Source organism: Pseudophryne corroboree, chromosome 3 (genome assembly GCF_028390025.1).
Source record: "Pseudophryne corroboree isolate aPseCor3 chromosome 3, aPseCor3.hap2, whole genome shotgun sequence".
Classification (NCBI taxonomy): Eukaryota; Metazoa; Chordata; class Amphibia; order Anura; family Myobatrachidae; genus Pseudophryne; species Pseudophryne corroboree.
Genome location: NC_086446.1, coordinates 160,508,349 through 160,529,174, shown reverse-complemented (window position 1 = coordinate 160,529,174; position 20,826 = coordinate 160,508,349). Strand labels below are relative to the sequence as shown.

General features: G+C 45.4%; 1 protein-coding gene across 7 annotated transcripts in view; it reads left to right on the top strand.

The window, feature by feature from the left end:
• Nucleotides 1–20,826, top strand: part of LOC135057548 (calcium-binding protein 2-like) — a 181,617-nt gene that overhangs the window by 78,647 nt on the left and 82,144 nt on the right. For 6 of the 7 annotated variants that reach the window (XM_063963399.1, XM_063963396.1, XM_063963395.1 and 3 more), the window contains one exon: nt 19,680–19,710. In XM_063963399.1, coding sequence (XP_063819469.1) covers nt 19,680–19,710 — 31 coding nt within the window. Of the gene's footprint in view, nt 1–5,508; nt 5,718–19,679; nt 19,711–20,826 lie in introns of those variants that run through there. The other variant, XM_063963398.1, reaches the window with a different exon arrangement.

Here is a 20,826-nt window from a genome sequence, read left to right as displayed (position 1 = left end):
GGTAATACATGAATGGCTGCGTTTCCAAGGAATGTGTAATGAATTACAGGTGACTTCTATCAAAGGAAGTGTGCTGATTTACTGGAGAGGAATACGTACTGATTAGCGGTGGATGGGATCCCGGCTGTCATTATCCCAACAGGGGGATCCCGTTCGCCAGTATGCCGGCAGCGGGGTGAAAGCTAGAAAGCCCCTTGCAGGCACGATGCTCGCTGTGCTCGCCACAGGTTATATTCTCCCTCTATGTGTGTCATGGACACCCACAGAGGGAGAAGAGCCTGTGGTGCCGATATTCCGGCAGCGCCATTTCACCGCCTGTCAGGATTCTGGCGTTGGATTTGTGACTGCCGGGTTCCCGACTACAGGTATCGTGATGTCCTCCAACTGGAGATGGGTGTAGCATGGTATGCCGGCAGCCGGGATCCCGGCAGTCAGCATACCGGCACCGGGATCCCGACCACCGGCATACCGACAGCTGGGCGAGAGCAAATGAGCCCCTTGAGGGCTCACTGCGCTCGCCACGCTGTTTATTCTCCCTCCAGGGGGGTCGTGGACCCCCAAGAGGGCGAATAGTTGTCGGTATGCCGGGTGTCGGGATTCCGGCGCCGGTTTACTGTATACCACCCCTGGAGATATGTGCTCGATTCCAATATATGTGTGCTGCATTACAGGGTGTGTGTGCTCATTCCAGAGGGGGGGTGTTGCATTACAGGGTGTGTGTGCTCATTCCAGAGGGGGTGTGCTGCATTGCAGGGCGTGTGTGCTCATTCCAGAGGGGGTGTGCTGCATTACAGGGTGTGTGTGCTCATTACAGAGGAGGTGTGCTGCATTACAGGGCTTGTGTGCTCATTCCAGAGGGGGTGTGCTGCATTACAGGGCGTGTGTGCTCATTCCAGAGGGGGTGTGCTGCATTACAGGGCGTGTGTGCTCATTCCAGAGGGGGTGTGCTGCATTACAGGGCGTGTGTGCTCATTCCAGAGGGGGTGTGCTGCATTACAGGGCGTGTGTGCTCATTCCAGAGGGGGTGTGCTGCATTACAGGGTGTGTGTGCTCATTCCAGAGGGGGGGTGCTGCATTACAGGGCGTGTGTGCTCATTCCAGAGGGGGTGTGCTGCATTACAGGGTGTGTGTGCTCATTACAGAGGAGGTGTGCTGCATTACAGGGCTTGTGTGCTCATTCCAGAGGGGGTGTGCTGCATTACAGGGCGTGTGTGCTCATTCCAGAGGGGGTGTGCTGCATTACAGGGCGTGTGTGCTCATTCCAGAGGGGGTGTGCTGCATTACAGGGCGTGTGTGCTCATTCCAGAGGGGGTGTGCTGCATTACAGGGTGTGTGTGCTCATTACAGAGGGGGGGTGCTGCATTACAGGGCATGTGTGCTCATTGCAGAGGGGGTGTGCTGCATTACAGGGCGTGTGTGCTCATTCCAGAGGGGGGGTGCTGCATTACAGGGCGTGTGTGCTCATTACAGAGGGGGGGTGCTGCATTACAGTGCGTGTGTGCTCATTGCAGAGGGGGTGCGGCATTACAGGAGATCTGTATCCAAGAATGTGTGATGGGGTACAGTGGATGTGTGACGAATTGTATGAGTGGAAGGGAGAGAGTTCAAATAAGAGTCCATTATATTTTAATGCACAGTCACACCTGTTATGTACAGTTTCTTATATAGTGCAGCATATTCCGTTGCGCTTTACAATTGGAAACCACAGTGATAAGACAAACTGGGTAATAACAGACAGACATAGAGGCAGGAAGGCCCTGCTCGCAAGCTTACAATATAGGAAAATAGGAAAGGTACACAAGGATAGGCACTACAGTATCTGTAGCATAGTTGTCCTACCAGTTTGCAAAAACATTGTAAAACATCTGGCATTAAAAAGTTCATGTATATAAAAAAAAATTGTATTGTTTGCACCAGCGCCGTGAGGTGTTTTTGTATATGTTAATTTTCGGAAGTATAGTACAGTAATGGTTTTAGCGTGCCCTAATTATCACATGCCCCTGTGCAATACTAATAATTACATATTAATAACACCGGAATTTGTACATTTATTTTCCACAATCCTTCTTTATTAGTGGGTTCATGGTCATTTCTCGACCATTGCAGATTATTTTTTTACCTGGGCAAATGTGCATATTTGTAAAACTTAAATACGTGATTTAAAACACAACCTCCTATAACATTTGCCCCTTGCCCCTATTATCTATTACATAACTTGAAAAGAAAAACACACACACACACACACACACACACACACACATAAACACACACACACATACATGCACACAGTTTATATGTGATCTAAACTATGTAACTGCTGTGGGGCTCATTTACATTTTAATGTAAGTCAGATTTATGATGCGCCACGCATGTAAAGCAGTACATGCTGTTTTCAGTACCACACACTATCTCCCTAAAATGTTCTTTTAGAAGTAGGGAAGTATGACTATGAACTGCAACTGGCCATGGCTGCAGGCTGCACTAGGGTTTTCCAAGCTGTGCCATCACCCAAGGTGCAGGTTCCTGGGGGCAGCACAGTCACTGCCCCATTTGACTTGCAGGATGCTTGGAACTGCACCCTTGGATGCTCCGGGTACGCACCCTGCTGCTCTCCTGGGCAGTGCTGTGTTTCTTGTTGTCCCTCGGCTTGACATTATGAGGACACATGTTTTGAGGACACAGCTGGTACATGGGTCAAAATCTCCCTTTTCTGGCACTGCAACAGGGCACCTGCTGAACACTGCTCCAGATGTCGAGCAGGGCAAGTTATACCCCTTTAATTCCCCTTTCAGACATAAACCTCGCTCTGACTTTTTTTCTACATACCCTGGGGGTCATTCCGACCCGATTGCTCGCTGCAGTTTGCCACAGTGCATCGGGTCAAAACTGTGCATGTGCCGGCGCCGCAGTGCGCTGGCGCGTGGCAGTCATTGTTGCCTAGCGATTGCCTCTGAGACAGAGGCGGTCGCTGGGCGGGAGGGGTCCGGACGGTGGCGTTAAGCCGCCGTTTAGGGGGAGCGGTCCGGCCAACGCAGGCGTGGCCGGACCGTTGGGCGGCGGGCCGTGGTGGCTGCGTGACATCTCACGCAGCCACTGCGGCCAGCGGCAGCGACGAACAACTCCCGGCCAGCCGCAGGAGCTGCGCTGGCCGGAAGTTACTCCAGAAATACAAAAGCATCACCGCTGTGCGATGCTTTGGTATTTGTGCGGGGGGTGGGCCGGACTGACATGCGGGGCGGACTAGCCCTGTGCTGGGCGTCCCCGCATGTCAGGGAAGATGATCGTAGCTGTGCTAAATTTAGCACAGCTACGATCAACTCGGAATGACCTCCCCTGTGTACTTATCCATGTGTTCACAGATGGATGTCCCCACCAATTAATTTCTTTAGGCATGACCCAGGTCTTCAAAACCTGGGTCATGCCTTACACACACAAGCCGGATAACTGACCTGGGTTACAAGTCCCGGGAATAACCCTGGTCATGGGATGCGGTCAACATCCCGCTGGACGGGATCCCGGCGGTCGAAATACCGACGCCGGAATCCCGACCGCAACAATCCCGACATATTCTCCCTCCGTGGGTGTCCACGACACCCATAGAGGGAGAATATAATAGTGTGCCGAGCGTAGCGAGGCACCGTGCCCGCAGCGTGGTGAGCGAAGCGAGCCCGCAAGGGGCTGCGTTCCGCTCGCCATCCCTGTCGGGATTGTGTGGTCGGGATTCCGGCGTCGGTATTTCAACCGCCGGGATCCCGTCCAGCGGGATCACGTACTGATCCCCTGGCCGGTTGCAGGGATTGTCAACCTGGGTCAAACTCTTCAGACATAAGCAGGTCCTGGGTCGCTGCGCATGCCCCTGAAAAACGTGTTTTTTTGTTATGTCTGAAATGGGTATCGGACATAAGACGAAAACACAGGTTTTTTCCGGGGCATGTGCATCGACCCAGGTCCTGCTTATGTCTGAGGGTTCTGACCCGGGTTGATAGTCCATGACTCTTCCCGGGACTTACAACCTGGGTCAGTGCCCTGGCTTGTGTGCGAAAGGAATGACCTGGGTCTTGATGACCCAGGTCACGCCTAAAAGAAATTAATTGGCGGGAACCGTAGTGATTGGAGATTACATCATCTCCAAGCGGCTACTGTAAGCCCGAAGACCCAGGTCACTGGAAGAGTGAAGGGTGACGACCCAGGAATAATCCGGGTCGTTACCTGTGTGTGAACAGGGGGTAAGTACAGAAAACCCCTGCTTCAACCCGTGCTAAGTGTCCTGGGTCTGAGATGGTTAAAGGGTGGTTTATGTCTGAAAGGGGATGTAGTTATGTGACCGAAGGTCAGGAGACCGACGGTCACAATAACTCCCCCTGCATCCCGAACACTCAAAATACCGACAGTCGGCATGCCGACTAGAAGGAACTATTCCCATGACACCCATCCAGTGGGAATACAAACTGTGGCGAGCGCAGCCAGCCACTGAGCCTGCAAGGATATGAACAAAACAAGAAATACCAGCTGCGCTAACATATAAATTCAATTTTTATATTAGTTAAAATCAATTGCACAAATACACATACACATACACATACACAAATTAAAATAATGCGGCACTAATGATGCCAAGAAATTGATATTGAAACTGAGCCTTAATAAGCCACTCTCTGACAACAATTATTCACTCAGGGCAGTCTTTGTGCAAAATTGCCGGCATATGCAACTGATTGCTGGAAGATGGAAAAAGTCCTGCAACACATGCGTTTGTATAAATGGAATGGCGTGCAGGTAGTGAAGAATAGTTACCAAGTCCCTGGTGGTAATTCAGCCGGGTATCCCACCTAGCGGGGTTCTGGAGTGATCTCTCTATCCCACGCAGTGAAGATGGTGGTTCTCCCTTTATTAATGTCCACACTGAAGGGACTGGAATCTCCTGATGAAAGGCAAAGTCCTGTATAACGCCTGCAGGAATCCTCAGGAACGCCCTGGTCAGATATGTGGCCCCCCTAACGCGTTTCACTGTCACTTGGCAGCTTTATCAAAGGTGATATAACACTGGCTCTACCCCCTTTATATAGGAGCTATAATAATCACACATCATTAACACATGTGCAACTTGTGCAAATACATATATGCAAAATAATAAAAAACAATCTAATACTCTTTGAGCAGCAGCAAGAAGACAGACCCTTCCATTTTCTATCAATAATTTCAAAAAACGAGATTTATAAAACATAATTTAACCAAAAATATATATTCAATTTATTTAGGCCGATCACATGACCTAAATCACATGATACCTCAGCTACATGGGCCGGATGCTTATTGGTCCTATCCTATCAACAAAACCCCGTTCCCATGGATACCATTAACTGGCCTATTGCACAGTCCTATGTCCCGGTCACGTGACCGGGTGGCATGCCCAAATAAGGAGATCCGCCACTTACTTCCGGTCACGTAGACAGGGCTGACACTTTCCACACGCAACGTATTGACGTCACATGAAAAAGGGGGCAGCGCTTAGTAGCGCTACGAGCGTCCCTGGCAACCACCAACACCGCACACCAGACAACCACATGAGGCGTGTCTGGAACACGGGGGCGGCACTATGGAACGCTCCACATCCACCATCGATATGTCATCGCCCACTCCCCGCGATGCTCTTTAGACATGACGTCCTAACATCACATGAACAGGACAGTGCTATGATCACACCAAAAACGTTCTTGGTAACCATTAATACTATGTTGTAAAATGACCCAATGAGGCATAATTGTAAACACGGGGGCGGTACAATAGCAAACTGATCGGATACTCTGTCACATAAACAGCCATTTAACAATGAGAAGTATAACTAAGGAGATCCTGATATTTTCAGCCCTAGCTGTCTCAAGTCATCATGATATAAGTATAATCATACCATTTATATATCGAGAAATCCCTAATAATAATAAAAAAAATTTCTATATATATATATATATATATATATATATATACATAGATAAATAGGGACAAACCAACAATAAACATCATTCAAATTGTCCCTATTTATTTAAATACTCTTAGCAGCACTGAATAAAACAAAGATTGACATAAAAATGTACCTAATTACCAATATAGTTACTATATAGATTCCAAAAGAAAAATAATAATAATAATGATAAATATTTCCCAATATTTATAGATATATTCATTAACCAAGGGAAAAGGACAAAACACATATATACTCAGGACTATCTGACACATAAAAATGAGATGGATGGAATTCAGGGATATAAGTAAGGATCTACATTACCGAATTTAATTCCATTGCTTCATTTAAACCATGTTGATGGAATGAATTCATTCTAAAGATCCAATAGACCTCCTGTTTGCACAGTTTACGGAATCGATCTCCCTCCCTGATAGTCTTATTAATTTTTTCCAACCCTATGACTCGCAATGAGCTGGGGTCCCCTCGATGGTGTTCCACAAAATGCCTTGATACGCTATGATTCATCTTTTTATTGTGAATATTCCGTCTGTGTTCCATGAATCTAGTTCTCAAACTCCGGGTCGTCCGGCCTATGTATTTCAATCTACAGTCACACTCGAGCAAATAGATTACCCAATCTGTACCACAGTTAATAAAACTTTTTATCGAGTATACATCCTCATTTCCCTCTATCCTTATAGTTTTAGTCCGATTAACGGCATACATGCAAGTAGTACAACGGGTTTTTCCACATTTGAAGAAACCAGTCGTCTTAATGGGGAACCAGACACTTCCACCCTCCCCCTCTTCTTTCCTTTTCTTATCTTGTTCCTTTTTTAACAGACTCTGAGCCAGGATGGTCTTTAAAGATCTATTCTTCTTATAAATCACTTTAGGATATTGGGGCAATTCTTTTTTCAAGATGGGATCCTGCCTTAAGATATTATAATTACGACTGAATGATTTCTTGATCTCTCCTGACTTATTATTATATTTTGTGATAAAGGCTAACTCATAAGGGAACTGGTTTCCATCTTTTTCTTTATTTACAACATTACCGTCAGACAATAACTGTTCCCTATCCGTGTTCAAAACCTCCTCAAACGCCCTATCCAGAAGTTTCTTTGGGTACCCTCGGGAATCAAAGGACTCGATCATGGTCTGGGCCTGTTGGACAAAGACATCTTCTTTAGAACAATTGCGCTTAACTCGCAACAATTGTCCTTTCGGGATGTTCTCCTTCCAAGGAGCATAATGTGCACTTGAAAAATGAAGGTAGGCGTTACTGCCTACTTCCTTAACATAATTGGATGTTTGTATTTTCCCATCAACAATTTCCAAAGTCAGATCCAAATAGTCTATCTTCTGCTTATTAAACGTGTGAGTAAACACCAAATTAAAAGTGTTCGTGTTAAGTGACGTGACAAACTCAGAAGCAGTGACAAAATCCCCATCCCAAATGAAAAATAAATCATCTATGTAACGGCCATAGAAGACCAGGTGTGCGCCGAGATCGCCACCCCAAATGAGCCGGTCTTCGACCTGTCCCATAAAGAGGTTGGCGTAACTCGGCGCAAACCTGCTCCCCATGGCCGTTCCCATCACCTGCAAATAATACGTGTCCAAAAAAAGAAAATAATTATGCCGTAAAATAAATGAAATAGAATCTAACAAAAAATTCCTGTGTGCCTCTGTGAGGTCCCCATCTCTAGTTAATCTGTCTCGTATTGCCTCAATACCCAAGGTATGTGGGATATTCGTGTAAAGACTTTGCACATCCAAAGTCAAGAAGGCATTAGACGGTTTCCAAACCACTGCCTGAATAGACTGTAAAAAATGAGCCGTATCTTTAATGTGGGACCTCAACAGAGGCACACGAGGCTGAAGGTGACTATCAACAAAAAAGGATAAATTAGAAGTGAGGGAATCAATACCCGAAATAATAGGCCGCCCCGGGGGTGCAGTGAGGGATTTGTGAATTTTCGGGAGGTGATAATAAATGGGTGTCACAGGATGATGTGGAAACAAAAATAGAAACTCCTCCTTAGAGATAATCCCTTTGGATCTGGCTCCCTCCAAAAGGATATGAAGCGCAACTTTGAAAGATTCTGTAGGGTCTCCCAATAATTTCTTATAGAACACAGTATCATCCAATTGGCGCAAGGCCTCCTTCTCATAATCCCTCCTATCCTGAATGACCAGGCTGCCTCCTTTATCTGCCTGCTTAAATATCAATGATGTATCTTTCAGGAGTTCATTCAATGCCCTTTTTTCCCACTTATTAAGATTCTGACTGTTCTTCCTCCTACCACTTTTTTTGGAGCATATATTTTTAAAGTCCTCCAAAGTGGACTTATAAAAGCTCTCAATGCAACTGCTTTTATGTTTAATTGGAAAAAAACTCAGATTTCTTTTTAAAGGAAGTCTTATTCACATCAAAGATTTTCTGAAATGTTGATGTGTCATTTCCTTCCATCTGTAAATCCATTAATATCCGTATAGCAGGATCATCTGTGGAATCTAACAAAATAGGTGTTGCTATTTCGCCGTTTTTATCTAGAGTCTTATTGGCAAAATACCTCTTTCTACATAATGTTCGAATGTATCGATTTAGTTCTACGAACAAAGATATTCGGGTCGGTGGTGGGGGAGAACTTCAAACCCTTACTAAGAAGGGTCACTTTGTGACAGTTTTTTGGAAGAAAGATTCACTACCATTTTTTTCGTATGTTTTCTAGATATGGTCCTAAGATCTTTTAGTTTCTCCTTCTTCCCTCCTCTCTTTCCTCTGTATTTGATCCCCGACCTCTTTTTGGGGTTGGTGGGGCATCTTCCCTGCTTGGAACCCTGTCTCTCTGTCTGTGTGGGTACGTTCTCTGATCTAAAAAAACTTCCCTGTTGGTTCCTTCTCTATCATCATTATCTTGGGACGTGAACCCAATTGGTAATCTGGTTGGCCTCTAGATGTTTTTTCCATCCAAGTGGAATTTTTCCTATCATCGCCGTTGTCCGAGACTGACGGTCAGGGCGGGCTCCCTGTCTTGTCCACTGTCGGTCAACGGCAGGTGATGATGTCGGCCTATTCCATCTATTTTGTTTCCCCCCATTGGAATTGAACCTGGATCTATAGGTTTGCCCGGTGGTATACAGTGGTCTTTTCTTACTATATGAAAACACTTCCCCTCTTTTATAATCCTCTAGGTCCCTTTGAAATTTCTTACATTTAGTATCAGTGATTTGTTGTTCAAATTTCAAGACCCTCTCCATAACTTTCTGATCTCTGTCGATAAACTCTGGTTCCATCTTATGTGTCTCTAGCCTACTTTTTAAATCATTAATTTCCCTTTCTATTGATCTCACCTTCTCATTCCTAAATTTAATGACTAAATCCATCAATCGCCCTGAACATTCAACCAAAATAGACTCCCAGTCCTTTTGGTAGCTGTCAATATCAACAAAAATGGAGGGCTTAGAAATGCGTAAGCCTCTAGGGACCATCTTCTTATCCCTATACTTTTATAAATTGACCCCATCCAGCCAATTTTTAGTCTCTAATCTTAATAACTCCTCTAATTTGTAGAAATCTTCTTTAAGAAATATATCACTTTCCTTCCTACATTCCTGTCCCGATATATCCCATTTAGATAGATAGGTCTGTCTTCTGCTGCTCCTATTATCAAAATTAGAAAAACAGCTCATGTTTAGCAGCCTGAAACCAACTATGTGCTAGAGCAAAGAAAAAGTAAATTTTACCATGAATTGTAAAAACAACAGGCGCTGTAACTGGGCTGGTTTTCTAAGCTGCTGTTGGAGAGGGGGTGATAGTCGTTCACCCCAATAGCATAAATATGAACAAAACAAGAAATACCAACTGCGCTAACATATAAATTCAATTTTTATATTAGTTAAAATCAATTGCACAAATACACATACACATACACATACACAAATTAAAATAATGCGGCACTAATGATGCCAAGAAATTGATATTGAAACTGAGCCTTAATAAGCCACTCTCTGACAACAATTATTCACTCAGGACAGTCTTTGTGCAAAATTGCCGGCATATGCAACTGATTGCTGGAAGATGGAAAAAGTCCTGCAACACATGCGTTTGTATAAATGGAATGGCGTCCAGGTAGTGAAGAATAGTTACCAAGTCCCTGGTGGTAATTCAGCCGGGTATCCCATCTAGCGGGGTTCTGGAGTGATCTCTCTATCCCACGCAGTGAAGATGGTGGTTCTCCCTTTATTAATGTCCACACTGAAGGGACTGGAATCTCCTGATGAAAGGCAAAGTCCTGTATAACACCTGCAGGAATCCTAAGGGGCTTAGCTGTGCTCACTCCCACCCCACCCCATCCCCCTCCTGCCTGCATTCTGCGGCTGGAAACCCGGCGTCGTGATGCTGACCACTGGGAACCCGGCCGCCAGTAACACAGCCCCATCCTGTCTGAAAGGGGTATAAGCCTCTAGGGAGAACAAATGTGAAGGATGAATAGTCTCTTTAAAAGTACAGAAAAAGTCTTCTTACAGCCATGAGATACAATTACTTCTTCATAAAGAGCAATGAGTACAATTTGATTTCCAGTCTGATCTGTGTTCAGCAAACAGATAACAGCAGCTGAATGGTGAGAAGCCCTGAATGTGCACAGTTTAAAGCAAAGAAATTAGCAACAAACATTTGCAAAACACATTATAAGAAACGGTTGTAGTATTGTATGCTGGCTGCCGGGATCCTGACTGCCGGCATACTGACAGCTGGGCGAGCGCAAATGAGGTAGCTGTATGACTAAGCCAAGTGACACAAACAATTCCAACTGGAATTATACATCCAAATCACTGGAATTAATTGGCAAAATCACTGTAATTAATAATTATAAATCAATGAAATTAATTGGCAAGATCACTGTAATTATACGTCTAAATCACTGGAATTAAATGTCAAAATCTCGCTGTCGCCTGCCTAGTGAAGTGGAATCTAGATGGGATTTGGTACCGGGGACACAATACCTCCATCAATTGTCTAAATCCCACTGCACTAATGGCAGATACCGGGAGCACGTCTAACACCAACATAAGTGTCAAGGTCTCAGTTATGAGGGCTTCCATCATCATGTGAAGCTGAACCACTAGTCATGAACATAGGCCAGGGCCTCAGCCGTTCCTTGCCACTCCGTGTCGTAAATGGCATATTGGCAAGTTTAAGTTTCTCCCCAGACCATTTAAATTTCTTTTTTTTTGGATCTTTTTACTGAACTTTGGCTTTTTAGATTTTACATGCCCTCTACTATCACATTGGGCATCGGCCTTGGCAGACGACGTTGATGGCATTTCATCATCTATGTCATGGCTAGTGGCAGCAACTTCAGCACTCGGAGGAAGTGGTTCTTGATCTTTCCCTATTTTATCCTCCAAATTTTTGTTCTCCATTATTTTTTGGGAGTTAAATAACACAATATGCGGCACAGGAATGACTGATGGCTGATGGACAGGACACTACCACTTTTCTGATGCAGAACAACATAACAACACTGTAATAGACTTGTGAGACTTGTGGTTGTTGTTGTTATAATTATTATTATTATTATATGGCAGCAGTGGACATACAGCAGCAGCGTATACCACTGTGACTGCCTCGTCACTGGAATGACTGATGAGACAGGACACTAACACTGGTCTGATGCAGCACAACAGGTTGTTGTTATAATTATTATACTGCAGCAGTGGACATATAGCAGCAGCGTATATCGTCACTGGAATTACTGATAAGACAGGACACTACCACTGGTCTGATGCAGCACAACAGGTTGTTGTTATAATTATTATACTGCAGCAGTGGACATATAGCAGCAGCGTATATCGTCACTGGAATTACTGATGAGACAGCGGGATGATGACATTTTGCCGCGTTCGGGTTTCCGAGTCAGGCGGGAAAACCCAAGCCTGACTCGGATCCTGGCTTGGAAGGCAAAGTTCAGTAGGGTTCAGTTCTCTGAGAACCGAACCCGCTCATCTCTATACAAAATACGGTTATAGTTACACATTTACCTGTTCTACTTCTCTGGGGGAAGCAAGTACAATGCTGTTGTTGCACAAGTTTGATAGGGCCACTCTGCCATGTAACTTATAGCTGTGATGGAGCTGTCAGTGGGAACAAAAGGTAAATGCAGAATGAAGTGTACAATCTGCACTGTTTACACAGTGACACGTAACACTATGTGAAAGCAATGTTTAGTTAAAAAAAAAACCAGTGTTATTTAACATGTATAATAAGAACATATATAGAAAATGATTTACAGGCATAGTGCTGTGTTGTGACAATATTTGCTATGACTGGGCTGTTGTCCTCTGATCATGGGCAGCCAAGTGGAAGCACCTCACCCAGTTGATACTTTCACTCATCACTTTCACCCCTTTCACACCGCACAAATAACCCGGTATCGACCCGGCAATATACACGGGTCAGCGTGCGGTGTGAAAGCGTCATAGCCGAAAATCCTGGGTCACCTGACCCGGCAATTTGACCCAGGAATAAAGCAGTGTTATACCCAGGTTGAATACCGGGTCAATGGCAGCGTTAACGGGCTCCCGGGTCGTTCACTACAACAGGGAGAGGCGGCGCGGAGATGATCTCATCTCCCAGCGCCGCCTCCGCCCCCACTGCCGGTTCCACCCCCCGCCGCTATGGCAACCCGCCCGGGATATTGCCAGGTCGGGGAAGCCAGCAACAGCGTCCAATGCTGGATCCCACCCGGGAAGGACCCGTTTCCAATTCCCGGGTGGGATCCGGCATTGGCGGTGTGACAGGGGTATTAGCTGCTACATTGTAGTACAGATATGTGCATCATCTCATTGTTATAGTTATAAATCAAGCAGTCTAGGTACTCAAGTATGTAGTAAATAATGAATACAGAGCAGTTACATCTTGCTGGGGCATAAAAGCAACAGTCAACCAAGGGGAACGGGACACCTCTTTAACTGGCAGCTCACCCCAACCACTCACAAATTAACACACACCTCAGTGCGCAGATTACCCCCTTCATATCTATTAAAAACAAAACATTTGAGGCCTAGACATCGGCTTTTGGGGGTCATTCCGAGTTGATCACTAGCTGCTTTCATTCGCTGCGCAGTGATGAGGCTAAAAAGCGGCACTTCTGCGCTTGCGTATGCGGTGCAATGCGCACGCGCTTCGTACTATTACAACGAACGATGTCGTTTCACACAAGGTCTAGCGAAGCTTTTCAGTCTCACTGCTGGTCGCAGAGTGATTGACAGGAAGAGGGCGTTTCTGGGTGTCAACTGACCGTTTTCAAGGAGTGTTCGAAAAAATGCAGGCGTGCCAGGAAAGACGCAGGCGTGGCTGGGCGAACGCAGGGCATGTTCATGACATCAAAACAGGAACTGAATAGTCTGAAGTGATCGCAAGCGCTGAGTAGGTCTGAAGCTACTCTGAAACTGCACAGAATTATTTTGTAGCCACTGTGCGATCCTTTCGTTCGCACTTCTGCTAAGCTAAAATACACTCCCCAGTGGGCAGCGACTATGCGTTTGCACGGCTGCTAAAAACTGCTAGTGAGCGAACAACTGGGAATGACCCCCTTTGAGCACAGCCTTCGTCATTAGAGAAACAAATTTGCCAGATACTTGCATACACTCATCTCCTTCTACATTCATCCTCCCATGGCAAACGTATTCTGTGTAAATGCACCATTACCAGTTTACCACACAGTTACACCCATTTAGTGAAAATCCAGCTGACTCCGGGGTTATTCTGAATAGCTGCAGATCAACATAGATGCGTATGTTCATCTCGGGTAGCAGTTGATTTACCGACGGACACAATACCAACGGTCAAAATTCCGACAGCCATTGACCAAGTCAAAATACTGACATTTGAAGTGTCGACATGTTCAAAATGCAGAAATATTCAGAATACAGACGTTTGAAATGCCAACATGTCAAAATGTCGACATGCTTTTTTAAGAAATTTCTCCCCAAAAACAGACTTGTTCATACTTTACCATCCCAGTGGAGCTGGAGGGGGAATATAATAGTGTGCTGAGTGCAGCTAAGCACCGTCACGAGCCATGCAAGGGGACGCGGTACACTTAGACAGTGTCCATGTTGACCTATGTCAACATTGACACAAAAAACCCAGAAAAATTCATGTTGATATTTTGACATGTCGCCATTTCAAATGTTGGTATGTCGACATTTTAAGCGTATTGGTATTTTGACTGTAGGTCAATGGCTGTCGGTATTGTGTCCGTCGGTAAATCATACTGAACCCGTTCATCTCAATGCATGCTCTGTGCAAAGAATTGCTGATACAGCTTCTTTGCGTCTGGTTCTGAATCAGGCTCTTGATGAGATGAAAAAGGTAGAGGAACCTGATTGATACAATGTTTATAAATAGACAGAGTATGTTTAATAAAGATGTTGAATAACCCATATGAACTGTGATTAAAAAGACACTATACCACCAGTAACTACAGGAACACAATAGGACAGTTCTTATAGAGCAGGTATGGGGAACCTTCGGCCCTCCAGCTGTTAGAGGGATGCGATCAAGATCCTGGCAGTTGAAATTCCGATAGTCAGAATGCCAACAGCGGCATCCCTACGGTCAGAATCCCAACGGTAAGTACTAGGGTTAGGTTTAGAGGTAGGTACTGGGATGGATAGTTAGGGTTATGCTGCGGGGGATGGAATGGTTAGGGTTAGGCTACGGGAGGGGACAGTTAGGGTCAGGCTGCGGGAGGAGGAGTTTAGGGTGGTCATCAGGATCTGTTGCCATTCTGTCAAGATATGAACTACCAGGATATTGATAAAATCCCTTTATATCATAATAGGACATGAGAGTCAACAATGTTTTGAAACTTGTATATTTTGTTATTCTCATATGCTTGTATATATATGAGTATATTTTATAGTAATAATAGCTCTGCAGATTACACCTTTAAGTTCTTATTTTATGACTTTCTCTGTGCCAAACTTTTCCCCTCTTTTTTTACGGTCTCTGATGTTATATTGTGTAAAGAGGAGGACTTCTTAATGACAGAGGTGGATTTAGGGGTCAGACTGCCCCTAGGCACTATATTGGCACTATATTATTGGTAATGCCCCTCCCCTACACACACTTCACACTGCTCTCCTCATTGGTTCCCCACCAGCTCACTATCCCGTCCCTCCTCATTGCCCACTTAACTACCAAACCCCTCATTGCCCCCTACTTCTCACATCGCTCCCAAAACAGAACACATGCACACTACACACACACACACACACACACACACACTACACACTGCACACACAACTCACAAGCAGAAGAATAGTTTTGTCACTCTGGCTGGCCGGAAATCTGCAGCAGCTCCGACTTCTCCACCATCGATGGTACAGACATCACAATGGTATTTTTTTCCACCCCTGCTTAATACCGAGTACGGAGCATAGCTTCGCCCCCAATGGACACACAAAACCCCGTGCCCTGGCTCTGATTGGTCAGTGGCTTACTAATGCATAGCACAGTGATGACCACCGATGATACCAACTATGGCGGACATCGATGATTAACCCGATGGCCATCACTAACTCATACTTGCCTACCTGACCCTCTCCATGAGGGAGAAAATGCTCTGTTCCTGGACTTTCCTGGTAATGTATGATTGCCATCACCTGTGGAGAAACACCTTTCTTATCAATTAACTAACTCACCACAGGTGATGGCAACCATACATTACCTGGAAAGTCCAGGAACAGAGCATTTTCTCCCTCATGGAGAGGGTCAGGTAGGCAAGTATGCCCTAACTCTCTCTGCCAGCAGCTTTATGTAGCTCCACCCCCTGCACACAAATAACTCTCCCTCTCTTCTCCGACTAGTCACCTGCTCAGATGCTGCAACGGTTTGGGAGCAGGGGGGCAGCCTGCTGTGCCGCTCCCAGAAATTGGCGCCCCTAGTGGGAAATCCTCCACTGCTTAACGTTCCTTAGGATATATATGAAAGGTATTAGTTACAAGGTATTATGGGCCTGATTCAGATGTGGTTGGAGGTGCTATCGCTGCTGCTTCCTCGGAAGCAGCAGTGATAGCATTGTATGGTAATGCAGCAGAAGGCGTCTTTTACAAGTAGACACCTCTTGCTGCAGTAGTGATCTGACCTGCGTTCTAGGAAGCAACATCGGATCACTGAACTCTCCATGGGACGGCAAGCTGCCCATCGCAGAGACCAGGAGATCTCTGAGCTCTTTCCTCCCCCTAAATGGCTGGTGACACACCTTTGTTTTCACAAACAGAGGCCATCGCTGCCACCGAAACAGCATCAGGCTGTAAATCACTGACAGTCTGATGCTGTTCTGAATCTGAGGTTGGGTTATTTGCAGTAGCAGCTCTTGCCACGCCCAAGGGCGCCACCGCCACCATGGCAAGAGCCGCTACTCCAGACCCCCTCTCTCCGACTGCAGCAGGCGCCGTGGGCTGTGTGGGAGCAAGCTGCAGCCGGCGTCACTGACTGACGCTAGAGGTCATAATTGACCTCTAGTGTCAGTGCGGCACTGCTATGGGAGAGACGTCATGACGTCTCTCCCATAGAGAGGAGCCAGCAGCGGCAGCGGTCTGGAAGCAGGAGCGGGGCTGGTAAGTATTGTTTTTTTGTTTGTTTTTCTTGTTTGCAAGCGATGATACTACAGGGGGAACAACTACTAGGGGCACATACTGGGGGCACTACTACAGAGGGCACTGCTACAGGGGGAACAGCTATTGGGGGCAAATCAACTGAGGGCACAGCTACTGGGGGCAAATCTACAGGGGGCACAACTTATGGGGAAAAACCACAAGGGCACATACTGGGGCACTACCACAGGGGGCACTGCTACAGGGGGAACAGCTACTGGGGGCACTACTACAGGGGACACAGCTACTGGGGGCAAATCTACAGGGGGCACAACTACTAGGGGCACAACTACAGGGGGCACATACTGGGGGAACAGCTACTTGGGGCAAATCAACTGGTGTCACATCTACTGGGGGCTCTACTACAGGGGGCACAGCTACTGGTGGCCCAGCTACTGGGGGCAAATCTACTGGGGGCACAGCTGCTGGGGGCACAGCTACTGGGGGCAAATCTACTGGGGGCACAGCTACAGGGGGCACAGATGCTGGGGGTACAGCTACAGGGGGGCACAAGTACAGGGGATAACTGTGGCCATGCCCCTTCCCTATGAAGAAGCCACGCCCCTATTTTTGACTGCGCGCCTTCGGCGTGCACCAATTCTATTTTACCATGGAGGGGGGGTCGCCACAGGAAACTTTCGCCCTGGGCGCCACAAGGTCTAGAACTGGCCCTGGTTACTTGCTACATTGCAGGACCTGTTCGTGCACGTAGAGAGTGGGTCCTGCACAAGCAATATGTTTCTATAATACCCCCAATCTAAAGAACCCCCAATATACTTATCTTTTCATTTATCGAAAAGTTTTTCCCATATGGTGGCCATAGGAACTGATGACAATGATGTCACAGCTGGGCGGGCAAATTTAAATGCCTGCCAAGTTGTGATGTCTGGCCAGACATATCAAGTGGTCGATCCGGCTGCAAGGTGTGTACCCAGCCTAGGTGGAACCTACTGTTGCCAAGAAAGGGTATTGTCTTATCTACTTAACAACTCCCTGCAATCTGGGTAATATACATCTTCCATCAATAACATTTTCTCACTTTACGACCACAATTCATTTACCAACCCATAGCAGCATTCCACTTATTGAACTCTTTCTGGACTTGCATTTTCTATCATCTCCCCTCTAAATTTCTTTGCTTGTTATCTTCATTTATAACAATTCATTTTCTTGGTGCAAGCTCTCTGGTGCTTGTGGGGTTCCTGTGAAGCAGGCAGCTGAAAGTTGGGGAGAGTCAGTGTGCAACAGACAACTGACAATTTGATGGCTATCTCCCGGCAATATGCAGTTTGCAGGGTGTGGATCATTGGGTCGACCATAATTAGGTCATCAGTGAATAGGTCAACCCCTTATGGTCGACATGCAAGAGGTCGATTGGGTCAAAAGGTCAACGGATTCAACAGGTTGACAAATAAAAGGTAGACACCTGAAAAGGTTGACAGGTACAAAAGGTTTAAAGATTGACAAGAAAATGGTAGACACAGATAAGGTTGACACAAGTTGTTGTTTTTGTTTTTTTTTTGGGGGGGGGGTACGGGTACCATTTACCATTTTAAACCACATCTGAACCCAATTAGTGTACTGCATGACCCGATTCGCTTACCACTACTATTCCCAATGGTAATCCATGTGGATGGTAAATTATATATATAAAAAAACTTGTGTTGACCATATGTATGTTGATCATTGTCATGTCGACTATATGAATTTGATGACCTTTTGTAGCTGTTGACCTTTTGACCATGTTGACTTTTTGTACCTGTCGACCTAATAGTCAGTGGATCTCAGTTTTCATTTTAGTCTAATTTTAGTCAATGTTTTAGTCATAAGTTTTGCAGTTTAAAAATACTGTAAAGGATTTTGCTATAGAATATTTCTCTAAAATTCCCTTGAGAAGTTAGCATACCTCTAACTGTGTATTTAGAGGGTTATTCAAAACCTACCAATAATGCGGCTTGGGGTGCAGTTTGCAGATATCGGCAAACTTTGCATGCACAGCTGCTGCAGTGTGGCTGCGCAGCCACACACATGGCGGTCGCATCCCCGATGGATGTGACTGCAATGTGATTGACAGTGGTGGGCTTTTTCTGGGCAATGATGTGGCATTAGGGGGTTGGGGCAAATGGGGGTGGGCTGGGACAGTTTTCGGGGCGGCTGCGTGACATCACATACAGCTGCTCCGGAAAAAAAAATGCCTGCTGACCGCCTCACTGCACTGCCAGAAGTCAACCTTAGATCCGATGCATTTGCAATTAGATTGCGAACGCATCGGGAGGCGGCCTTACACATGCTGGGCGGCCTTGCCTGTGCTGGGTGGCCCTCAGCATATGCAGAGATGAACGCAGATCTGTCTGCATATGCAGCCATCTGCATTCATCTCTGAATAACCCCCTTAGTACTCTAGGCTCAGTAGGCTGAGAATGTGTTACATACCGAGTCTGATTTACCATAGTGCTCCCATATATCATATACAAACTAATGCCTTAAGTTTGTTAGAACAAACAAGTGCAATACACATTCATATTTCCTTCAAAGCAGGTCATATTTATTTTCTGCAAATATCTAGAACACGTAATTGTTCTTTAAAAATATAAAACCCTACTTCCAGTGTTAATTTCGACAAGGATTTAAAATTTTGTTTTAGTCTTAGTTGATCTTTTTTTTTTTTTCTATGTTTTAGTCAAGATTTAGTCAGTGGATCTCAGTTTTAATTTTAGTCTAATTTAGTCAAATTTTATTCCTGAAATAAACTGTCATCGACGAATACTTTTAGTAAACATTTTCTTAAACAAAATTAATGCTGGTGTGTTGTATTATCGAGAAATGTACACAATTACTAATGTGCAGCATATTTATTCTTCATGGCCTGTGTCATGGAAATGAAAACAATATTGCTAAAGTTACAAACAATTTTACATACGCTCTAGAAATACTGATCAAACACACTAACAGGAGACTTAAGAAACTGGGAATTAAATATACTGGGGAAATAAGGCAGTAATGGTAAAATGTACATTTCTCTAATTAATGTGTTTTATTCCAGGACAGAGAGCTGAGACCAGAGGAAATAGAAGGTAAGAAAGACCTCCTACATCTAGCAATGTATTAATGTCCTCCAAAGGCAATATTCACTTTGTCTGCATCCACATAGACACATCTACAAGTCCTCTTCCTCCCATTGTGCACACGTCTGTCATCTAGCTTTCTACAGCTCTAGCACTTTGCTCCATAGTGAGGATCATTGTGAATGTGGAAAAATAGGATTTTAATTGCCTACCGTTAAATCCTTTTCTCGTATTCCGTAGAGGATACTGGTGATCCTTTTAGTACCATGGAGTATAGACGGGTCCTTTAGGAGCCATGGGCACTTTAAGAATTTGATAGTGTGGGCTGGCTCCTACCTCTATGCTCCTCCTACCAGACTCAGTCTAGGAATCTGTGCTCGAGGAGACGGATATACTTTGAGAGAAGGATATAAAATAATAGTGGTGAGAGTCCAAACCAGCACACACAAACAAGAGGAAAGCCATGCTAACCAAACTTGGAACAGGAACAGCAACAGCTGAACCAACAATACTTAACCAAGTAACAGTGCAGGACGAATGAAGCACCGCGCGGGCGCCCAGTATCCTCTACGGACTTCGAGAAAAGGATTTACCGGTAATTAATATCCTATTTTCTCTTACGTCCTAGAGGATCCATTTAATACCCTGGGGAAGTACCAGATACTGCGGGCAGCCACACAAGATGAACCCACCGACCTAGTCGAGTGAGCCTGTTCAGATTTAGGAATCGGCAATCCTGCCGTGGAATAAGCATGCTGGATAGTGAGCCTGATCCAGTGCACAATCGACTGCTTTGAAGCAGGACACCCAATCTTATTTGTATCGTAAAGAACAAACAGCGAGTCAGACTTCCTGTGACGAGCTGTTCTCTTTACATACACCTTCAAAGCCCTCACAACATCCAAAGACTTTGAAGTGACAGAGGTGTCGGTAACAACCGGAACCACAATAGGTTGGTGATGTGAAACGCAGACACCACCTTAGGAAGATATTGCTCACAAGTCCTGAGTTCAGCTCTGTCCTCATGGAAAATTAAATAGGGGCTCTTGTGAGACAACGCCCGCAGCTCAGACACACGTCTTGCTGAAACCAAGGCTAACAGTGTGACGGACTTCCACGTAAGAT